Source organism: Vigna radiata, chromosome 8 (assembly GCF_000741045.1).
Source record: "Vigna radiata var. radiata cultivar VC1973A chromosome 8, Vradiata_ver6, whole genome shotgun sequence".
Classification (NCBI taxonomy): Eukaryota; Viridiplantae; Streptophyta; class Magnoliopsida; order Fabales; family Fabaceae; genus Vigna; species Vigna radiata.
This window is the reverse complement of record NC_028358.1, coordinates 22,981,496-23,003,783: the sequence shown is the minus strand read 5'-3', so window position 1 is coordinate 23,003,783 and position 22,288 is coordinate 22,981,496. Positions and strand designations below refer to the sequence as shown.

The 22,288-nt window shown below is 35.9% G+C and overlaps 2 protein-coding genes across 3 annotated transcripts; both read right to left on the bottom strand.

The window, feature by feature from the left end:
• Positions 1-873: 873 nt before the first annotated feature.
• LOC106770383 (uncharacterized mitochondrial protein AtMg00810-like) lies at positions 874-1,704 on the bottom strand. Its single transcript, XM_014656197.1, has one exon. It carries the CDS (start codon positions 1,702-1,704, stop codon positions 874-876), a length of 831 nt encoding a protein of 276 aa, XP_014511683.1.
• A 6,309-nt stretch (positions 1,705-8,013) lies between these two features.
• Positions 8,014-15,940, bottom strand: LOC106769835 (dolichyl-diphosphooligosaccharide--protein glycosyltransferase subunit 2). 2 transcript variants are annotated; one of them, XM_014655612.2, is made up of 19 exons: positions 15,714-15,940; positions 15,303-15,495; positions 15,069-15,158; positions 14,709-14,771; positions 14,410-14,479; positions 14,012-14,076; positions 13,686-13,740; positions 12,855-12,982; positions 12,652-12,767; positions 12,443-12,512; positions 11,747-11,851; positions 11,534-11,623; positions 11,280-11,428; positions 10,966-11,077; positions 10,804-10,887; positions 10,016-10,096; positions 9,709-9,933; positions 8,816-8,938; positions 8,014-8,530 (listed from the first exon to the last, which is right to left on the bottom strand). In XM_014655612.2, exons 1-19 carry the CDS (start codon positions 15,836-15,838, stop codon positions 8,414-8,416), a joined length of 2,061 nt encoding a protein of 686 aa, XP_014511098.1. In that variant the 5' UTR covers positions 15,839-15,940; the 3' UTR covers positions 8,014-8,413. The 2 variants fall into 2 exon arrangements, with proteins under 2 accessions (XP_014511098.1, XP_022640649.1); XM_022784928.1 differs by lacking the exons at positions 14,709-14,771; positions 15,069-15,158; positions 15,303-15,495; positions 15,714-15,940 and adding an exon at positions 14,557-14,631.
• Positions 15,941-22,288: the final 6,348 nt, after the last annotated feature.

Here is a 22,288-nt window from a genome sequence, read left to right as displayed (position 1 = left end):
CATAATATTCATTGAAAATGGTCCAAAACCGTGCACCAAGCAAGCACCCATGAGAGCATGTTCAAAACAAGAGAAACCCTAGCAAAAACCATGAGCTATGGGTCTCCCCTTTGTGTGGCTCGGTTTTTACACCCCAAATACCAAGAGTTTCACATTTGGTGGGGTCCACACACTACAAGTCAGCCCTAAAGAGATGCCACATGGCCCCCACAATTGGTTTTTTACAAAAATGCCCCTAAAAGGGTCCAAAACACCTAATTGTAATCAAATGCTTCTAGAAAACGAAATTACAACTTTAATAAGAATCTAAATGACTAAATGTTGAGCCTTTGAATGTGCCATGCCATATCCTAATGCTCCAGATGATGTTTCCACAACTTCCCTGCAACCAAAAATGCACTTAATCAGCTCAAAAAATCCAAATTAACACAATTACGAATTTCCGACCAAATTAAGCAGAATTCGGAAAACGGGGAAATAACAGACAATTAAACACAATTCCCTGGTTTATTTAAGTGAAATAAACTAAATATAGTTCAAGGAATAACGAGTCATCAGCCCCCCATAAGTTGGAGGTAGGAAGATGTTGATTAACTCCAACTCGGATAAGTTTAAGTTGAACTACTTTAGAGGTAGAGCTTTTGTGAAGATGTTTGCTAGCTGGTTTGAGGATGACACAAGAATTAATCGCATCAAGCCAACTTGTAGTTTCTCACGAACAAGGTGACAATCAATGTCCAGATGTTTGGTCCGCTCATAGAAAATAGGATTTGTTGCGATATGCAGTGCGCTTTGATTGTCACAGTAGAAGACAACTTGTTTAGAACAGGGGATTTTTAGATCTCTAAGCAGAAAATCCAGCCATTGTAACTTTCAAGTGGTTGAAGCAAGGGCTCGGTATTCAGCTTCAGATGATGGGCGAGATACAATGTTTTGCTTCTTTGTCTTCCAAGAAATTAAGGAATTTCCAAGAAAGAAACAATACCATGTAACAAACCTTCTTGAATCAACACAGGTCGCCCAATCTGCATCACTAAAACCAAGAATTTGGATAGGAGAATCACGGCTGAACATCAAACCTTTCCTGGGGTTGTGCTTGAGATAATGAAGGACCCTCATGGCTGCTCGAAGATGCATCTGAGTAGGATTACCCATGAATTGACTTAGTTGTTGTGTGGCAAAAGTGATATCAGGACGTGTGGTAGTAAGATACAATAGACGACCAACAAGTCTTCGATACGAAAGTGGATAGGCGAGAGGTTTAGTGGAATATTGATGTAAACGAAGTGCACTATCCATGGGTGTGGAACAGGGTTTGGATCTTGTCGTACCAGAATCCTTGAGGAGATCTAAATAGTATTTCCATTGACACAAGGAGATTCTTGCATCTAAATGAGCAACTTCTATACCCAAAAAATATTTCAAAAGACCAAGATCTTTTATATGAAAATGTGAATGTAATATTTGCTTAATGTGGGCAGTCTCATGCATAGAACTTCCAGTTAAAACAATGTCATCCACGTATATAATCAGAGTAGTAAATTTAGACGCATCAGATTTAATGAAAAGGCTATGATCAACATGAGCTTGTTTATATCCATAGAGAGATTTATTTATTTTGCAACTGTGAACTACGGTGACCCATGACACCAAGAGGAACAACCATGTAGACATCTTCAGAAAGTTCACCGTGTAGGAACGCATTACTAAAATCAAGTTGTTGAAGATGTCATCTATTGACAGAAGCCAAAGCAAGAACAAGTCATATGGTTGTCATCTTTACAACAAGAGAGAAAGTTTCAAAAATTAATACCTTCAATCTGTGTGAATCGCTTCGCTACAAGTCGGGCTTTGTAGTGTTCCATAGTCCCATCTGGTCACCATTTGATTTTGTACACCCATTTGCACCCAATCGGTTTGACATTCAGAGGATTTTCAACAATATCCCAAGTCTTATTCAACACTAGGGCCTCTGTTTCACTTTTCATAGCCTCCTTCTAGCAAGGTTGCTTTATGGCTTCATGATGATTACTGGGTTCTTGCTTAGAAGACAATGACATGAGCTAGTGACAGTGAGAAGGAGACACAGAGGTGTAGCTAAGAACATATTCCAATGGATGTAAACACTTTGTGGATGATTGTGTTGGCGTAAAATTGCAGACATAATCATCATGGTGAGGTGGAGTGTTATGTGGGCAAGTTGAGCGATGAAGAAGGGGTGTTGTTTGGTCCGGTTCACTATGTTGCAGCATGGTTGCGTTTGGGGAGGATGAACCAGATGGAAAGGAGAAGGGCAAATTGGGCTCGGACATGGATGGATTGGGGGACTCGGTCATGAGAGGTGAATTTAGGGCTGAAACACTTTCTGTAAAGGAATATGGGTTGCACAATGTTGGTTTTGACTCTTGGGTGATAATGGGTGAGTAGGAATCAGTGTCTAATGAAGACCAAGTTGGGCTAGGATGAGACAAGGATGGATTGGATGGATTGGGTATGGGACGAGACAAGGATGGATTGGGCTCTTTATTTAGAGCAAAAGGAAAAATCATTTCAAGAAAAAACACATTTCTAGAAATAAAAATTTCTTTTGTATCCAAATCCAAAATAACATAACCATTTGTGCCATTTTGAAAACCTAAGAACACACCACATTTGGAACATGGGTCAAATTTTTTACGATGTGTGTGTGGACGCATAACATAAACAACCAAAAATTTTAATCATGGAAAAATATGGTCATTGTTTGTGTAATGACTCATAAGGAGTTTTGTTTTTAATTAAAGGAGAAGGAACGCGATTAATGAGATAGACAACATGTTTGATGGCATAGGACCAAAAATGAATTGGCACATGTGATTGAAAAATGAGTGTTCTGGCAATATTGAGAATGTGTTGGTGTTTTCTTTCAACTCTTGCATTTTGTTGTGGAGTGGCAACACAACTTCTTTGGTGCAAAATTCCTTTTGATGAAAAAAAAATCTTTTAAGAAAAATTTTGACCATTGTCTGATCTAATACATTTAAACTTTGTTTCAAATTGATTTTCAACGAGAGCAACAAAATTTTAAACATTAGCTTTTGATTTTAGTAAAACAACCCAAGTGTATCTACTATAATCATCAATAATAGTTAGAAAATATTTTTGACCATGAATGGAAGCTTTGGAAAAGGGTCCCCAAATGTCCATGTGAATTAAATCAAAAATTTTGGAAGTTCTACTATTATTAGAAGAATAAGACAACTTTCTTTGTTTAGACAAATGACAAACATCAAAAGTTTCATTGAAATTTTTGGAAATAAAAGGAAATTGTTCATGTAAAATATGAAGATGTTTCCGAGATAAATGTCCTAATCTAAAATGCCAAATGTTGTTCATGGTGATAGGACTAGTGGTGGAGGAGTTGACAAAGGATGGAACAATGGGTAAGGTGGAAGGTTCCTTGCTGATTACCAAGTGGTAGAGACCTTGTTGTAGTTTAGGCAAACCAACATCCTCAAGGATTTCACATCCTGTATTAGGCAAGAATCATGAGAAAAAGTGAGTTTAAAAAAAAATAGAAAGCGATTTGGAAATAGACAAAAGGTTGAAATTAAATTTTGGGACATAAAGAACATTATGCATGACAAAGGAAGGGGAAAATTGTATGGTGCCAGAAAAATTTGCAGTGAAAAAGGCACCATTGGGTAAATTTATTTTAATGGGTTTGATTTTGGTATAGACTTGAAATAAAGCAAGAGAAGATGCAATATGGTCTGTAGCCCCTGAATCTACAATCCAGGGGTGGAGTGGGAAGAAAAAGATATTGCATGTGTGTGAGAGAAAACGTGTGTGGTGGCACAAAAACTAAAAGAGATACCCAAATTGGAACCAGGTGAATGGATTGGGCTCTTTAAAGAGAGATTGACACTTTTGGGCGGATTGTTGTCTACTGAGCTCGAACTACTAGAAGGAGTATGTTGGAGCAGACTAAGTAAATGTTAAAATTGGGCTCTAGTGAGATTAACCCCAGAATCTTGAGTGAAGCTCTCATTGATCTCCTTCTCCTCAGCGTAAGAAGCATCACAGACGATGTTGTAAGCTGAAGAACGAGTGCGAGGATTAAATTTTGGCCTTCCGGGATAATGAGGATGACCTGATGGATAACCATGCTTGCTATATCAAACGTCCATTGTGTGGCCGGTACGATGACAATAGCCACACTTTTTGGAGGAGTTGGCTTTGTTTGTGGTACTTCGAGCTCTGTACATGGCAGCATTGGCAAACGAGTTAGGCTAACGACATTAGGTTGTTGACGTTCGTGTTGAATGACCATGGAAAATATTCGATTCACGGACGATAGGGTTCCATAAGGAGCACTTGAGACCGAACCATTGGAAAATGATCATAAAGACCTTTAAGGAATCTGATGATGAAGTCCTATGTATGATACATTTTGGCAGAACAACGACAAATAGTAATGGGGCAAAAACTATCCAGTTCTTCCCACAGGGCTTTTAAGCCAATAAAGTAATCAGTGACATCTCAAGTGCCCTGTTTGAATGCATAGACTTCTTGAAGTTTTGCGATTCGGAGTAAATCGCTTTGGGAAAAACATTCACGAAGATCGGTCCAGATGTCGATAGCTCTGTCAAGGTAAATCACACTTTGAGCTATGGGAGGTGATAAAGAGTTCAATAACCAGGACATGATGAGTGTGTTGCATCATTCCCATTGAGGGAATAATGGGTCTGTGGCGGCAGGGGCTGGAATGGAACCACTAAGGAACCCCATTTGTTTTTGGAGACAAGGGCCATGCGAAATGACCAAGACCATGAATGACAATTGTTGCCAACGAGGGTTGTAGCAATAATGATGGATGAAGGACTTTCACTAAGGTGGATGTGATATGGACTAAAAGGATTTTGGGTGGGGTCTAGTGGGGGATTTGATGGATTTTCATCGAACCCTGGATTGGACGTATTAGAAGCTGAGCCTGACATGAAAAGCTCTGATGCCATAAAAGGGAGAGACCGAAAGGAAAGAAAGAGAGGATATTGGATTCAATTTGGTTATCAATTGATGAAAGAAATGTACATCATATATACTGCTACAACATGTGGATAAGAATGAATAAAGGAGAATAATCATTATACAGCTCATCATATACTAGAAGAATGCTAGCTATTTACAACTATTATTAAGCTATTTCTGTAATGCAAAAATATGAGGTAGCAGAGTGTGTATTGTGGCCCATTTCTACTGCTCCACAATGTTGTTTTTGAGATGGATTGGACTCTTTATCTATTAATAAAGTATGGTAAAATGTTGAATATGTAATTCAAATTGAAGTGTACATTTGATCCAAATTAAGGTATCACTGCATCGTAACTAACCTTAAGAAAGAAAACTAAACTTAAATTATGTTTTCACTATATATATTTTAAATATTACAAATCAACAATTTTTTACAAATAAATATTACCGGCCATTACATGGAGAATTTTAGAGAATAATTCATTTTTATAAATGAACTAATTTTATTTTTTTACAAAAACAAATGTGTTGCTTGAATACAAAAATTGAAATTCGAGTGTTTAAAATTTGGTAATTTTAAATCTCACTTAAATAAGATTGGAAACATTTACAATTTTTTTTGTCCTGTTTTTTTTTTCTCCAATTAATGTATCTTCTTTAATATAATTAAAGTCTAAACATAGTCTACTCAACATAAATATCTTTAGATTAAAATCTATCATAATTTCTTTTGTCATTTGTTTTTATAAAATTGATAAGTATCCTCTAATGACTTTAATAACTCCATAAACTTCTTCAACCTTCTATCTCCAAGGTGCTTACTCTCCTCTTGAATATTCTTCTTTGGTAAGATGAATGATAATTATACTTATAAAAGACAATTCAACGCAGTCAATATTTTTAAAGTAAAGTAATAAATACGTAATTAATCAAAATGTATATAAAATACCTCAATAATTATGTTATTTATAATATTATTTATCATGTCAGTGAGTCCTTACCTAGATGAGCATGGACTTAGGTCTAGTGACTCATTTATCTTAGTAAAGGGAGATTGTTTTGATCATATATGATAATAGCTACATGGTAATAGGTGGATCGTAAGTATCAATTTTGTGTAATCAGGAGTAGTATACTATGCGAATTAGACATGTTTAGGCATAGACAATTAACTATTCAATTATAATTTCGATACGAGACAAATATTGATTGAAAGATACTCGACCATATATATTACGTTATTGATAAATGCACAAAAAATGAACAAATTTATAATTTAATTCATTTTCCTTGTATTATGAATTTATAGCATTTAATTTTTTTCTTACATTTGAGATTTATTTTTGCATTTGTTTTTTTCAAACACATTCAACTCATCCATTAGAATACAACTCAGTTATTTTTAAATCAATTTTAATCAAGGTTTTTTATCAATATTTTATATTTGACATGTATACAACTCAGTTATTTATATTTAATTTTATAATTATAATAATAACAACAATAAAATTTTATTATATAAAAAAAAAGTAAACACTAGTACATATGTTTTCAGTGGTTGTATGTTATATTTTGGCAGACCCATAAATTCTTCCGCTGAAATTTGAATAATTATCTTTTATTGATGTCTATAAAATTAAAGTAGTAATTTTTGCATTTGAAAATAATTAAAATAATTTATTTAAAGAATTTATTCAATTAAAAAGATTTGAAAATTTTAGGAATTCAAAACAAAACTACCTTAAATTCAATAGATTTGAACTTCTTAAAAATTATAAAATTTCTAAACGTTAAATAGCATTTTGCAATCTATAAAGTTTTAGAAATTCAAAACAAAACTACTTTAAGTTCAATAGATTTGAATTTCTTAACAATTATAAAATTTCTAAACGTTAAATAGCATTTTGCTATCTATAGTATGTAAAATGTGATTATGCTATATGCGGAACAAGGTGTGTTGGGATACATGACAAGGATTATGAACCGTTAAGTCTCACAAACCAGCAGCTTACTTTAACAAGTGTAGGTATGTAGCATAGTGTAAAATAACTTTTTGGTTAAAAGTTCTTGGTCCCAGTTTTGGTTGGGAAAATTCGAAATGGTCCTATGTTTTTTTTGTGTTCAATTTAGTTCTGAAGAACGTAATCAGTGTTCAATTAAGTCTTTTTCACTAACTCCGTTTAAATTGTTAACAGTGAGTTGTCCAACTATGCAGTCAAAGAATGAAATGTCATTTATTGACTAATGTAGATCTAATAAGGTGAATTTATTATTTTTGAAATCATTTTTTTGATATTAGGCTTATTATTTTCAAAATTAAATTAAGGATAATGATGTCTAAAAGGTTGATCGTGGTTTGCAAGGGAGATATGCAACACCACCCCATAGTACAACGTTGCCGGAGATATCGTTGCTAGCCTCCATTGTCGCAAACTTGTGCCACCACCATCAATTAAAATCCAAAAACGCAAGAACCACGACCCCTAACTCCAAATTTCAAAAAAGAAAGAGAGCGCAAGTACAGGAAATCCCCAAAATCCAATTTGAAAGCAAAAATTCCAACTCCTCCAATCGCAACATCAGAAAAACCAAGAACAAAAACCCAAAAAATTCCCAAATTCAGAAACCCTAAAACCAAACCCCCAAATTATAAGATCAAAACCCTCAACCTATAATTGTCAACCTGCAGAGAAGAAATAGAAACACAAGATTAACCCTAAATCACAAGCCAAGAATGAGCATAGAAAGTCTCAAAACTGTGACGCGTCCTCCCATGAGCCCTAGTGTAGAAATCGAGTGAAGAGAAGATGAAAGTAGGTGCTTGTGCTTCCTTAATCCTCTCAGCAAGTTTCACAAGTTTCCCTACCAAAATTCACAAATACTTAACTTTAATTTATTCCCAAAATAATAATCCTAATCAGAAATACAATTTAAAAAATCCTAATTCTAACTAACAATGTCCAAAGGACTCCAAGTCAGCAGATAAATGACACCTCACAATGCAGTTGAACACTTGGACAGTTCGCCATTAACAATTTAAACGGAGTTAGTGAAAATGACTTAATTGAACACCAATTATGTTCTTTAAGACCAAATTGAACATACAAAAAACATGAGGACCATTTCGAATTTTCTCAACCAAAACTGGACCAAAAAGAACTTTTAACCTAACTTTTTTTAAACGTCATTCACCATATCAACCCACGTATCAAATCACTTTTCTCTTGTGATATAATTTTGTTCTTTTCTCTTAAAGATACAATTCAGCTCTCTGAATTTGTCATTTTGTCATTAGATAATTCAGCAATGGTCCTACAAAATTGGATTAGTGCCATTCCTTTAAAGGAAAAAACTCATTCTCGTCGTCTCTTTATAAATAGAAATTATTTGTGGTTTTAATTCATGCTGATTTCAACTTGGCTGATGTCAAAGCGATATGAGAAAGAATTCTGTGCCCCACAAACACCAGGAAAGCTCCCAAAAGACCAAATGCCTTGAGTGTAGTGAACAGGTCCAGCTGCACACCAACAAAAACGAGATTAACATTTCAGATAGAAAATTTGGAACAAACAGATAATATTGCCATGCCAGGAGAAATGTAATGCAAATTAACCGACTCCCGACGAAAACCATACGAATGAACATCACCGGCTCTACCAGTTAATAAGCATGTTTTCAGGGGAGATAAAACTTCTAATTAGTAATAAATTCCTTCTACATATACCACCATATAATAGAAGAACCGGACTTCATACTTAATCGGATCATTTAATAATGTTACTTCTGTGTAGAGTGAACGTACCTTCAACCAGAAAAATACATAAAGTAACAAAACCCCAGCAATGCCAACATGGAAAAGGATCCCATATGTAGCAGGCACTGTTGAACTGGGGAAATTCTTTAGGTTCGCTCCCAATCGCAATAACTGCCAACGATATAAACAGAATAAAAAACCACTGACTACCACAAAGGAAGATAGACGAAATCAAAGGAAAACCAAGCAGCTTAGCAACACTGTTATGCAAAACTGAATGCAAGAGTCGAAATAATCATTTACACTTTGTCTCCCAACTTCTATACATACCAAGAAAAATAATCTACCTATCAATATATTGTTGGCATGTGTAGTAGAGCAAGCCTTTAGACTGACTATAACTTGAACGTCAGCAACCGTAAGCATTAGACCAGGCCCCCATAGAGGCCTAATTTCATACACATAATTATGGAAGTCGTGAAAGTTTTAATCAACATTTTCATATATTACATGATAACATTTTACAACTAAGTGAACACTCTAAATTTGAAATACACTCTTGAATGTTCCTAGCATGTGAATACCCATTTCCCTTTGTAAACCATCTCTAGCGAGTCAGGAACATATCTCAATCGGCAAAGCTAACATGAGACAGACCACTCAATGACAGTCCATTGTCCACAACTAAGATTATAAGAGAATTATTGCCATCATTCAGTTTATGCAATTTTTTTTTCCCCAAAACAACTTTTCTGCATTCCAGCTTTTGATACCATCATAAAAGTATATTTATCGTAAAGAAATAACAAGTATAGATAACCACACCACATTTTCTGTTTCCATTCTATAATTTTTCCCATTCTTACCTCTAATACCTTTTCTCTTAAATAGAAACAAATCAATTTATGCCACTTTGTAGTAGTAGTTATAATGAGACTTACCCCAACCAAAAAGCCAATGGATGGCAAAAGGATTAAACCCAAGAATATAAGAGAGAGATTCTGGGGTGGTTTCTTTTCAGGAGCCCTAAATAAATGTGTAATCTCTTCTTTCGGCCCGTATCTTGAGTAAGGGTCAACAGGTGGGGGTGGAGGACGGGCTGCTTTCTCAGGTGCTTTTGGAAGATCTAAATCGAGATGGCCCAGTAGCCGTAAGAAAGAATTCTCCTGAAATATAGCATTTTCATCTCAGATTCATAGTACACTGGTAGAAGGGGAAATTCAAAATATGGGGACTAGCGCAGGATACCATGACGGCATCACCAACAGTCAACTCAATCTCATATCTGCCTGAGAGATAAAAAAGTTTCTCCACCAAGCCAAGAAAATCCTACAAGCCAAAATATCAATGTAAGAAGAGAGAGAACACCGTTGCAGGAAAATGAGAATCAAATTAACATCACAGCATTCAGCATTTCCTATATAAAAGAATAAAGCAAAAAATGATAAGCAATTGTATCCCTGCCAAGCTTAAAAGCAGTTGAGGCTGGTCAATAGTTCCAAATTAAAATATAAAAATGTTGATATTGCCTAAGTAATTAAAATGCAATATATTATAACCGGTATGAAACTTTTCCGTTTGACAATAGTAGTCTCTTGATTATAATATTGATGATATATATACACACCATAAGAAATTAAGTGAATGCAACGGTATAACTGCTATTTATCACACAATGCAAAATATGAGGGGAGAAAACCGCAAGGAGATATTTACCAATGGATCACAAGCCAACAACATGAGAATATAACCCTATTTTCAAGCACAATCTTTAAAGCAATAGATTTCAGGGTCTTTCTCACTTATATGTTGCTCAACTTATTCATTTCTACACAATACAAGACTCCAACTCATACTTGAACTCAAACAATTTACTAGAATGCAGGCAATGGATCTAACTCCACTTTACAAAACCAACTATAAGATAAAATTTATACGTATTTATGTACTTTATTTTAGTAACAAACTTAACAAATACTTGAGGAGAGACCTCAAAACCCAGACAATGAAATAATTTGTAACAAGAGATACTTAACAAGAATTATCTCAAACTTCTTGCCAATGTTTCCAATCATGAAGATGTGCTCAACCTTTGTCTCGTGTGTCATCTTGAAAAATGCCTGAAAAACAACAAAAACCTCAATAAATATAGCATTGAAAATACATTCATTTGGAGGATACAAGAGGCAACTGCAAACCTGTTGAGGCTTAAAAACATGGCCATGAGGTGTTGTCAATTGGAAAGAAAACTTCAACTTCTGCAAGTGGTTAGCTGAGAGTGAAACTACATCATTTCCAGCCAAATCTAGCCTAGAGAGGTCAAACACAAATGAAAGTTAAAAAATAAATCAAATCCATACAAGAGTTACAAATAAAACTGCAGCATAGATATGGATTCATACACAACAGTTCAGACTTCAAGCACATGACAGAATGACAATTATCAGACATACTAATCAGAAATCAAAAGGATCCTGAATATATTCAAACAAAAGCCAAAATAGAAACATACTTTTTCTGGGTTTGGGCACGTCCAAGATCACTATCCGCAACAGTGATTTCTGCATTGTTGATTTTAATGAATCCAGTGACATATATCGGTACATGAATTTGTCCTCCAGTTGCATAAACTTTTTCACTGCCAGAATCATGAAGCACAATCTACAAAATCGGGTAAAATATTATAATGATAGGTGGTTACATATATACACACCTTGGTGTAACTAAAATGAAAAATAAATAACTAAATTAGATAGAAAGGAATACCTCAAAAACAAACACATATGTTCCCACATCCACGTTCTTAGGGAAAGCATCTAAGACATGAAATCCACTTTCTTGGTCATACTGGAGCTCCTGTGTCACGCAAAGTAGAAGTTACCAGAGATAAGAAAAGGACCCCAGTAAACTAAATGATTGCGTCAGGGAGAAAAATATTTTCAAGCCTCACCCCTCAGAAGCGATTGACTCATCACTCACCTTGCTATCAATAATAGCTGAATCTTTTGCACCAGTGCTAAAAGCATGGGCAAGCTTAACTGTTAAAGGTGGTGGAGCTGAACCAAGCACCGTATTCACCTTAACCTGATTAATTTTGCAATAGAAATTTGTCAGATCTAGTCAACAACACTAATGAAAACTGAAAAGTGGAATAGAAATGCTGAAGTATTGCACAATCACTAATTTAATTCTGCAAAGAGACCTCATCAGAAATTAAAATTGTTTGGATGAGGGAAGCATGTATTAATGAGGATGGTTGAGATATTAATGTAGAACTGCATGCACAAGAATCAACAAGTAATAAATAGAGGATAATGCAACTTAAAGCTTGTTAATAATTTTAAACAAGAAACTACTGAAAATTAATGGCTAATAACAATTATCATATAGAGACAAAGGAAGCCCAGTAAGAACTATGAACTGCTTTGGTAATTTTTTCAGAGGTTAGAATCATTGAAAGCACAGAGAACAATAGGCTTGCACAACAGCTGACACTCAGAAATGGACTACAATCAATAAGCTATTAGGTCACCCTGTATTTTCTACTTTCCTATTTTCAGACAAAAAAGTTAAAAGTCAAGCATGATAAGGCATTGGGATTACCCCATCAACTATTCATTATAGCCAATCATTACGAAAAAACTAACTAAAACTTATAATATTAAGAAGAAATACCTTAAGCTGGCCTTTCTTGGTCAAAGCATAAACTGTTTCAGGGAGTGACAATATTAATGGAATGGAAATCCTACACCACCATAAGAAATCTAAGTTACATAGTATAACTGAACGTGAGGAGGTCAAGATATCACCAAAGAAAAAATAAAAAGGAAATATATCCATAAAGAGGCCGTTTAAAATAAGATTGTTCAAATAAAAACACTTGCCTGTTGGTCTCTAGAAAAGCTAACGACTCAATTTGATTAAAGAAGTCCTTGGCATCTCCTGGGATTCCAATGCCCAAGAAAAATCTTGCCAGACCCAATATTTTATCCCCTGGAAGCTGGAAAACGCAAAGCCATTATCATAAGCAATAAATTCCAGAAACAGATTGAAAAAATTACAAGCATTTTCCTTACACTCTACATACGTTTATTTCTCCAGAAGTTACAGCAGCAAATGAAGTAAACCCTCTAACAACTGAAGAAGTTGCAGAAAGAGAACCCCATTGCTCTTCTCCACCAACAAATTTCTCATCAAAATAAAAGGTTCCATCATCTGAAAAATGACAATAGGTTCATCTAAGTCTAATACGATGATGTATAATGAATAAGGAGTGGTGGGGTGATGCAAGTGCAATACCCATAAAAGGGGGACTGGATAAAAAAGATAAGCTTCCAGCAAATTATATCATTTGATGGAAAATACCACTCTGCATAACAGAAATGCACTGAAGGAAAGATGCAACAGCAATGCAACCCTACATACAAATATGTAGAATTTGATTGTCACAAGAAACCGGTCATCAAGTTTCACGCATTTTGAAGAGATGCATCTACTCTCTTCAGGTAACTTATTTTACAAATGTAGGACACTGAATTTATTGAAGATACAGCAACCTCATTACAAGCCATTGACAGAAATAGATAACTCAACAGAAACCCTCAATTCTAGAAGTCTCTTCTAGAAAAGCCTACATCCATAGTGCTTGCAAGATTATGATACATCGGCACTTAAGCAGGTAATTGCAACTTGATTAATAGCTAAGCCCCAAAAAGACCAAAAAATAAACAAAATGAGAAAAACAATTGAAGCCCTAACATAAGGACAAATTTAGAAACTACCACTTACATAAGAACAAATTCTATTAATTGAGACCAAGGCTGCCATGAATTGTTAACTCATGCCAGGGAATTCTATATTTAAGAATAAACATCAACAGAAGTCAATTTAAATGAAGAAAAAGCAAAGTTACACATACCATATTTCTCAATGACATCAAAAAGCTTTACTATGTCATTTTTCACTATATTGACCTGCCAACACGGAGCTAATATAAGAAATTGATAGAAGGGTCAAAACAAATTATGTTAGCAAAAGGCAGCAAAAACTAGAAAAGAACAAATAAAGGCCAAAACAGATGACCACCTAAATGCAGGCACAACACTAGCAAGTTTAACTTCAGTTTCGTGCTATGCCCCTTGACATTTTAACTACCTATAATGCAAATAACGTTGTATGCATGAATTTCGAGACAATGTATGAAACCTATTACAGGCATAACGATATAATGATCCATAACTTTACCTTAGACTGATCAATTTCAGAAGATTCTAGTGAGATCACTCCGGCAAGAGCTTCAATTGCTAATCCTGTGAAATATATTACGAGATAAACTGTAATATGGATAAACTATATGATAAACTACATCAATATTGGACATAACATAATGGCATATAAGGGATTAATCAAGTATCAGTACTGTTGCATAGGGGAAGCTTAAAGACAGTTGTTAAATGGAGAAGTATTTTAATTAGAATCTACAGAATGGTCTTCCACTGTGCAAAACCGCTACTAGTTCCAAGGTTGAGTGTAAATGAGTGCAACTCCCTAAATACTATTTCCTGTAATACTAAATGTAGTTTAACATGTGATACATGAACTGCATACAATTCTAACAAAGACATTTCACTGCAAATTATTACCAGCAGCATAGGTACTAGGCTCTGGATTATCAGAACTATAGCGCCATCTTCCATCACTTTGACTTAGAGCCTGCCCACAATGAAAGACAAAATAAATGTGCAAATCACATTTGAATTGTTGCAACAGTATTAATTGATGTAGCATACAGGTGAAACTAATATGTAGGGTGATGATCTCATATGGAAGCACCTATCATCTCCTATCATCCATATCAGATGAGGCCAAATTAGTATTTACCATAAAACAAATCTAGTGCTCATCTTATCTTATTTAACAGAAAAAACACAGTAACACAAACCTTGATTGATTGAAAAACCCTGTCAACATCGACAAGATACGCATCAACATTAGAGTCCTGATCCTGTGTACAAAGAAGGGCATACAAAAGCAGATAAGGACCATCACGCAATATACTATAACGTTTGCAATCCACAAATCACATTTTAATTTTTTTTAAAACAAAATATCACACCCACTGCTTAAAACATAACATGAGATAAAAAGATTAGGCGTATTCAAACACCATAAGAAAGGATGAATAAGAAATAAACTTCATTAAAGCATCAATACTCCCTAAGGACCCAAAGAAAAAAAAGAAAAATAAAACTGTAAAATAGACCTCAGAGATCACAATGTAAAGCAGCAGGCAGAAAATTACCTTTATAAGAACCAAGCCTCCAATTGAGTAGTATATGTCAAGCAAAGTACTCGGTTCATGAACAGTAGCTTTAAGTCTTGAAGCAATATCCTATTCAAAATATTAAAAATAAAAACAAAACTGGCGTCAATTTCCAGCACACCAACAAAAAGTTCACAAGCGGTGACATTAAAATAGCAACCAAATCATGATGAGGACAACGAATGCCCAAGCAAGCAGAAATAGGAAAAGCACCTTTAAAGCGTTGCTATTAACATCGCATTTTAAAATGTTGTTAACTTTCAAGGCATAGAACAAATCCTTGAGAGAGGAAGCCGAGTTTAGATTTTCCAACACTTTCTGACACGCGTCCCCGCTCACGTGAGTCTTCTTCTCTTCTAATCCAAGAATCTCAAACACCCTAAGCGCCTCGTACGCGTCTTCTAAGCTGGTAATAGATCAAAGAAGGACAAAAATGGTTGAGTTCAGTAGCGCAAAACGTTTTAAAATCTCAAGAAAGCAATACAAATCTAATGATCCATTCGCGTCCACCGATCACAACGAAACACAACGTTTTCAATTTATTTTAGAAAATTAAACGGATTTGACGAAATCGGCGAAGAACAACACAATGCGAGCGAGTTTAATTAGGGCCTATGTTTTGACCTTGCGGGAGAGGTAGGGAAGAGATTGATGGCAGCGGAACGGTGAGAGTGAGAGATGGAAGTGGAGAAAGGGATAGAAAGAAGCAAAAGAAATGCTGATGCCACTAGTGTCACTTGTGTGGCCATGCCTGGAACAGCAATGGATCGGAACAAGAGAGAGTGGCCACAGTACAACGGGGAGGGGAAGACTTTCCCTCTAATGGTTATGGAACGGGTTATATAACATTGTGAATGGCTCACTGGACGTGGTCTAATTTCTTTTCGCAGATTAAATTAACAGTTATTAGGTTTAAAACTTTCATTTCCTCAATAATTTCATCACAACATATTCAAATAATAAAGTGGTAATTTTTCGTATTATGTTTTAGTACATTTTATTTACTACCCCTTTTGTCCTAAAACTTAATTATATTTTCAGTTTTTGATAAAATATCTTTTTTCTGTCACTATTTTTCTCAAAAAATTATATTGATATTAATATTTATATTTACACAAAAGTAATGTATATTAGATTGTTTTAATAAATGGCATATTTATGGTTATTTAAAGTATGTTAAAAATTGAAAAATATTAGATATAGGAACTTAACGGTTAACCGTGCATATTTCTCCTCTTCTCAAACAAACTCTACTTATAATACTGAATATTCTGGCAAAGTTGACAAACTCCTATTACTCACTACTCGTTTTGTAAATTTTTTTTGTCTTCTACCAAATAGTAGAGTGTTTACAAAATATTCTCTTACGTTTAAGTTAGTCTTCTAAGTAAAAAATTATACTTAAAGTTAGATTAATGCCAAAGTAAAATCAAAATATGATTAAAATAATATTTATAAAACTGTTTTGTTAATCATGGACATTTACCTAAATGGACCTTAATTATGTGTCATTAACCCATAGACTCAATGACCAACTTACTTGTGGTAACCTGTAACCATTTTGGCTAAGTTACCTAGTGTCACCCTCACACTTATTCTTTTGTACTCTTAGGCAAAACTTAGTAATTTCAAAACTTTATTCTGGATCAATATTCATATCAACATTAAAACAAAGAAAAAAACATAATCAACTTTATAAATAGAGTTGCCATGAATCATGTGAATGGGAAAACTCTATTTTAAACACATGAGTTAATTTTTTGAATTTATGAGGAAATCAAGTATGAAAGAGATCACTCAAGTTAAAATGTATATTCATTCACCAACGCTCTCTTAAGTGTTTATGCTTGTGTTTGCACTCAAAATATTCATGTATGTAAACACTACCATAACTTAGCAAAATTCTAACATTCACATACTTTTGAAAAACATGCATTCAAAGATTACGAAGACTTTCCAAAAGTTGTAATATGACCATAAAAGTAGAAAAAATTTAGGATATAGAGGCTTAAATTTTTTTTGGAAGATTTTGGAAAACAAATATATTATTTTCTTTATTATTTTTTAGAAAAAAATAAAATATTTTTGAGTAAATTTCTTAAGAGACATAATATGTAAAAGTTTCACCAAGTAAAAAGTTAATACTTTCATAATTTTTTCAAAAAGAAATCACAATTTTTTTTATGGAAATAAAACGAAAATTAAAAAAAAACAAAATGAAAAAAAAAAAGGTTAAATAGATTCATTGGTCCCTAATTTTGCTGGTTTTCTTCAATTAGGTCCCCGTTTTTTTAAAACTGATCAATTTGGTCCTTGAATTTGTAAAATTAAACCAATTAAGGACATTTCGTTAACTTCCCTGGACGACGTTAAAAATAATCTTTGCTGGCATCAGTAGCTGTCATTTTGTAAACAGGTGTCACTTAAGTAGTGTTTCTTTAGTCTAATGCCACGACCACGATTACACACAATATAAAAACGAAGCAGAAGACCTCACGGCCAGGGAGAGGAAAATCATATTGCCTTCACCTTCGTTGTGAACCTGGATGCCCAGTGAATCTAACCTTCCTGCACCTGCAAGATTTTGGTAATCAAGAGAAGGTTGGATTCAAGAAAGCAAGGGCTCCAATAGAACCAGAAGGAAAAGTTTTGAAGCTGCGGAGGTAAGTTTTCGTATGTCTAAGCTCTTGGTCTTATGTGAATGCACATGTCTGGATATGAATGAATGATATTATGTGGGTGCGTGCTCCTCTGCTAGATGTCTGGAGATGAATGATTGATGCTTGACCAGTGTATATAGTTGTGTTTGCTTTACTCTGTTAATCAAATTGAGCACAAAATGTAATGTCAACGCCTTCAAAATTCATTAAGCATAACTCGCAATAGAACATAGGCATGTACTACCCCTCAACATGGCTTCAATACCTGCATCCAAAAGACACTGTAGGAAAACAGAAGCATGAATCAGAGACAGTTTCCTTTCATATCAGTTCTCATACAAAATAGAAATCACAATCAGTTTTTCTCTCTAGCAAACAAGACCTCCCTCAATCTGAGTAACGATGTCCGCTACAACTAAACTCAATCTCGAGACTGCCTTTCACCTGAAACAAGGAAATCGAATCACAGATCCCATGCCAACATGCTCAGAGCTTGTTCTTTAGAATAAGCCATCATATCCTCTACTGTACCCAGTACATTCGAACAAGGATGACCGATCAACACTATGACTTCATCATGAGTTCAACATCATCATAGTGACTTCAATACCAAGAGCTAGGATTTGTCTCCTTCGGCCTATGACGTCAGACACAACGCCAATCAGTGGTGGAATCCATCAACAAGCAGCGTTCAAAAAAGAGAAGAAAAGAGGAAAAACGTTTTCGTCCCCGTCGTTGACAGTGGAGCTACTGGAGGTAGGTGGTGGCACTGCTGGAGGTGCCTGGAGTTTGAGGGAAAAGAAAGAAAACCCTCGAACAGAGATGGAAGGGGAGCGGCACTAACGGCACCGGCGAGGAAGCGTCTCCAGTGAGGACAGCGGCGACGTTGAACGGTGGAGGCTGAGTCGTGGTTGGTAGCGGTGGCAGAAACGCAAGGTGGAAGGTGTGTGTTCTCCTCTCGCACGCGAAAAGGGGAGAGGAAGAAGAAGATCTGACGTTGCGGCCAACGGTGGCATTTGGGGTCTCCAGCGAAACTTTAGGCTGGGCGGTGGTCCGGCGCGACAGTCAATTCTAGTGGAGGTGGTGATATGCACCATGAGGAAGATGAAACCCTTTAGTTTTTTTTTTTTTCTTTTTTTGTTCTGTGCAGAGAAAGAGACTTGGTCTCTTGGAGGTGAAGTGGAAGAATGAGAGGGAGTTAGCCTCGACCCCTAGAGCTCCTGTTCAGACTCTTGGCCCTGGTATCCAGATGGCAGACCACGTCATAAACTGGTTAAGTGACACCTGTTTACAAAATTACAGCTACTGTTGTCAGCAAAGACTATTTTTAACGTCGTCCAGAGAAGTTAACAAAATTTCCTTGATTGGTTTAATTTTACAAATACAGAGACCAAATTGATCATTTTTAAAAAACGGGGTAATTGAAGAAAACCAGCAAAAATAGGAACCAATGAATCTATTTAACCTAAAAAAAACTAATTATTATTCGTCTCTCCCCACACTTATTTGAAAAAATGTCTTTTACTGACTTGTTTTAGGGAGGAGAAAGAAATTGTGACATTTGGCTCAATCTCGCCATATGTCAAAATTTTGGACTCAATCCTTTGTGCGTTTTTGCACAGTGATAAGATTGTTGGCTAATTGAGGAACATGTAAAACATCCTTCAATACAATAAATGAGTCCAAAATTATATTCCCAGAGCCGCATATAGGTATACCCTGACCATTCGCAACTGTAATAAGTTGTTCTTTATTTCTTTTACCATATGAGTCGAAGGACATACTAAAAGGTGTCATACGATCAGTTGCACCCGAATCAAGAATCCAAATGCCTTGAGACACATGATCAACAATATTGAGGCAAATCTTACCTTTTATGGACAAAGTGCATGATCCAGAGGACTTACTCAATGATTCATCCATTGCTTTCAAAGGAATAATTTTTACTTCAGATATCCCGTAGAACGCAACGAGGGAGTCTCCAAGACGATGACGGTGTATGGGTCACACTGAGAAAAAAAGAGCAGAACTTAAACAACCAGATCTACTCAAGAAAAGGTCAAATGGGTTGTCACAAACCCTAGGAACAGACTCAGAAGTCTCCAGCGACTCTTCTGTGGCGGTGACGGCGAGTGGGTCTCGCCGGAAAAAAAAGGAGCAAAACTTAAAACTCAGATCTGCTCAAATACAGCCCAAATGAGTCGTCACCGACCCTAGGAATGGACTCAAGACACTCCGGCGACCCTGTCTGTGGTGGCGCCGGCGAGTGGGTCTCGCCGGAGGTAGGCGTGTGGGCTACACGCACCGGCGACGGTGGCGGCGCGTGGAGGCGCGTGGCGGCTCCTCTAACGGAGCGACTTCCAGCGTTGTGGTCGTAGGAGTTGGGCGCACCTTTCTACCCTATCAACGACCCCAACCGGCGACGACGACAACGGCGACAGCGGCGGTGGTCGGACAACGACGGCGACGATTGTGCAGCGGAATGGAGTTCCAAGATCGGAAGCTCTTGATACCAAGTAGAAAATAATATTGAAATTTATTATTTAGAATTGATTGAAAATACATTCTCATATCCTCTATTTGTAACAATCTAATTCTCCTAAAAAGGAAATAGAGAAACTAGGAAATAAAATAAAATAAAAGATTGTATATCTACTTTCTCTAATTAGGAAGATTCTAAATAAATCTTCTCTAATTACAACACCAAACACACTAAGCAGCGCATACAGTTTTATCATCAGTTTAGATTCAGTCCTTTTATGACAGCGAACATTCACAAAGTCAGAAAACCATTAGCCATCGGAGACACATACTAAAATGGAGCTAAACTGAACATTTTGGATCCCAAGTCATCTCCTTAATCTGGGCAGAATATATACTACAGTAGAGGCCTAAAACATTAACATATTGAATCATTTTCTTTTGAGTAAAATTGGACATTTAACAATGCAAAAACAACAAGGAAGAACTACAAGATTTTCGACTCCACTTTCATTCCTTATCCTGAGTCTCGATCGAACAGTTTACAAGTTCACCGACAAGTAACTTGCAAACCTTTAAACGACAAAAAGTAAGCGCAGGAACAAGTATTGCATTTCGCATAATTGACCTCATCCAGAAGTTATTTAAAATTACAGAACCACAGTACATTGCTCATTTAACTCCAGAAAAATATATCACAGAGGAAAACCAAACTGATACCTAGAATATTCACAGGGATCTGATAAGGACAGATGACTACAAACTTAAAGCTCTTACATGATCATCCTAGTTGCAGGTGTGCACTCTTACAAGCATTGCCTCAAATTAAAAAAACCAGTAGATGCATTCAGTTTTCAGTTTAAGCATGACAGGTGAATGATTTGTGGTTCCCTTCAGTAACTACTCGAGTCCGGGCCATAGTTGCTGAAGTTGGTAAGAGCAAGTTTCCTGCCACCAAACTGCTTCCACTTCATGTCCGCCCAAATAAAATTTGAGTTTCCAGATTCCTTCCATCTATGAAGAACTTGAGCTTTCCCCCCTTTTAAATGATTCTACGTTTCCTGAAATTTCCATTTCCAACAAATATGTATGAGTTCTAAACTTTCATAAAGTAAACAACCATATAACATTGGATTAGAAGAAACTCATTAGGTAAACTAGGAAACAATCAGAACATAAAAACTAAGCAATAGTGGTGAAATTCTTCGGGTAAGCTAGTCGGCAAAAAGTACACGGTAAATGCATTTTACACGCTCCGTTCTAATTGATCCAAATACCAAACAAATTAGCAAGGCAGATTCTTCAAAGACATACACAGTCAAGCAGCCACCACAAAAAGCAATTAACAAAAAGAAAAAAAAAACTGAAGTGAAACAAACAGTAAAGAAACAAGAAAATTGGCCGAGGGTTTGGATGGGCTTAATGATTCTGCCAAAAACGAGGCGGAGGAGGTTCCAAAAAGGGTCGCGGGATTTGTCGGAGGCGGTGGAGGAGGAGGAAGAGTCGTCGTCGGAGATGACGCAGTCGACGCAGACGACGATGTTTTCGACCTAAGGTACGAGGAAGTGGAAGCGGCGAGAAACGACGCAGCAACGGCCTAGGGCTTTGACGTCGCCGATCTTGTTGAAGAGGAGGAGGAGGGAGTTCGAGAGACTATCACAGTGGTCGATCTAGGATGAGAGGAAGTGGGACTCTCTCTAGGGTTCCGTTCTCTCTTCTTCACAGCTTCGCTTCTCTCTCTATCCTTACATCAGATTCAAATTCTGAAAAATAAGAATGAACCTCCAAAACTTCAAAACTCTGCCCAATTCTCTTTCCACGTCATTTTTATTTTTAAAAATTCTTTTCCACATAGACCACTCATATTTAGACATTTGTCCCGTGTCTAAATGTTGTTTGAAATTGTTGCTCAAGTATCATTTTCCTTTGAGTACTTTTCTAGAAACGTGGGGTGCAATTACGAACTGTAAGGTGGACGAGGCAATATGCTTTTATATATATATATATATATATATGTATATATATATATATATATATATATATATATATATATATATA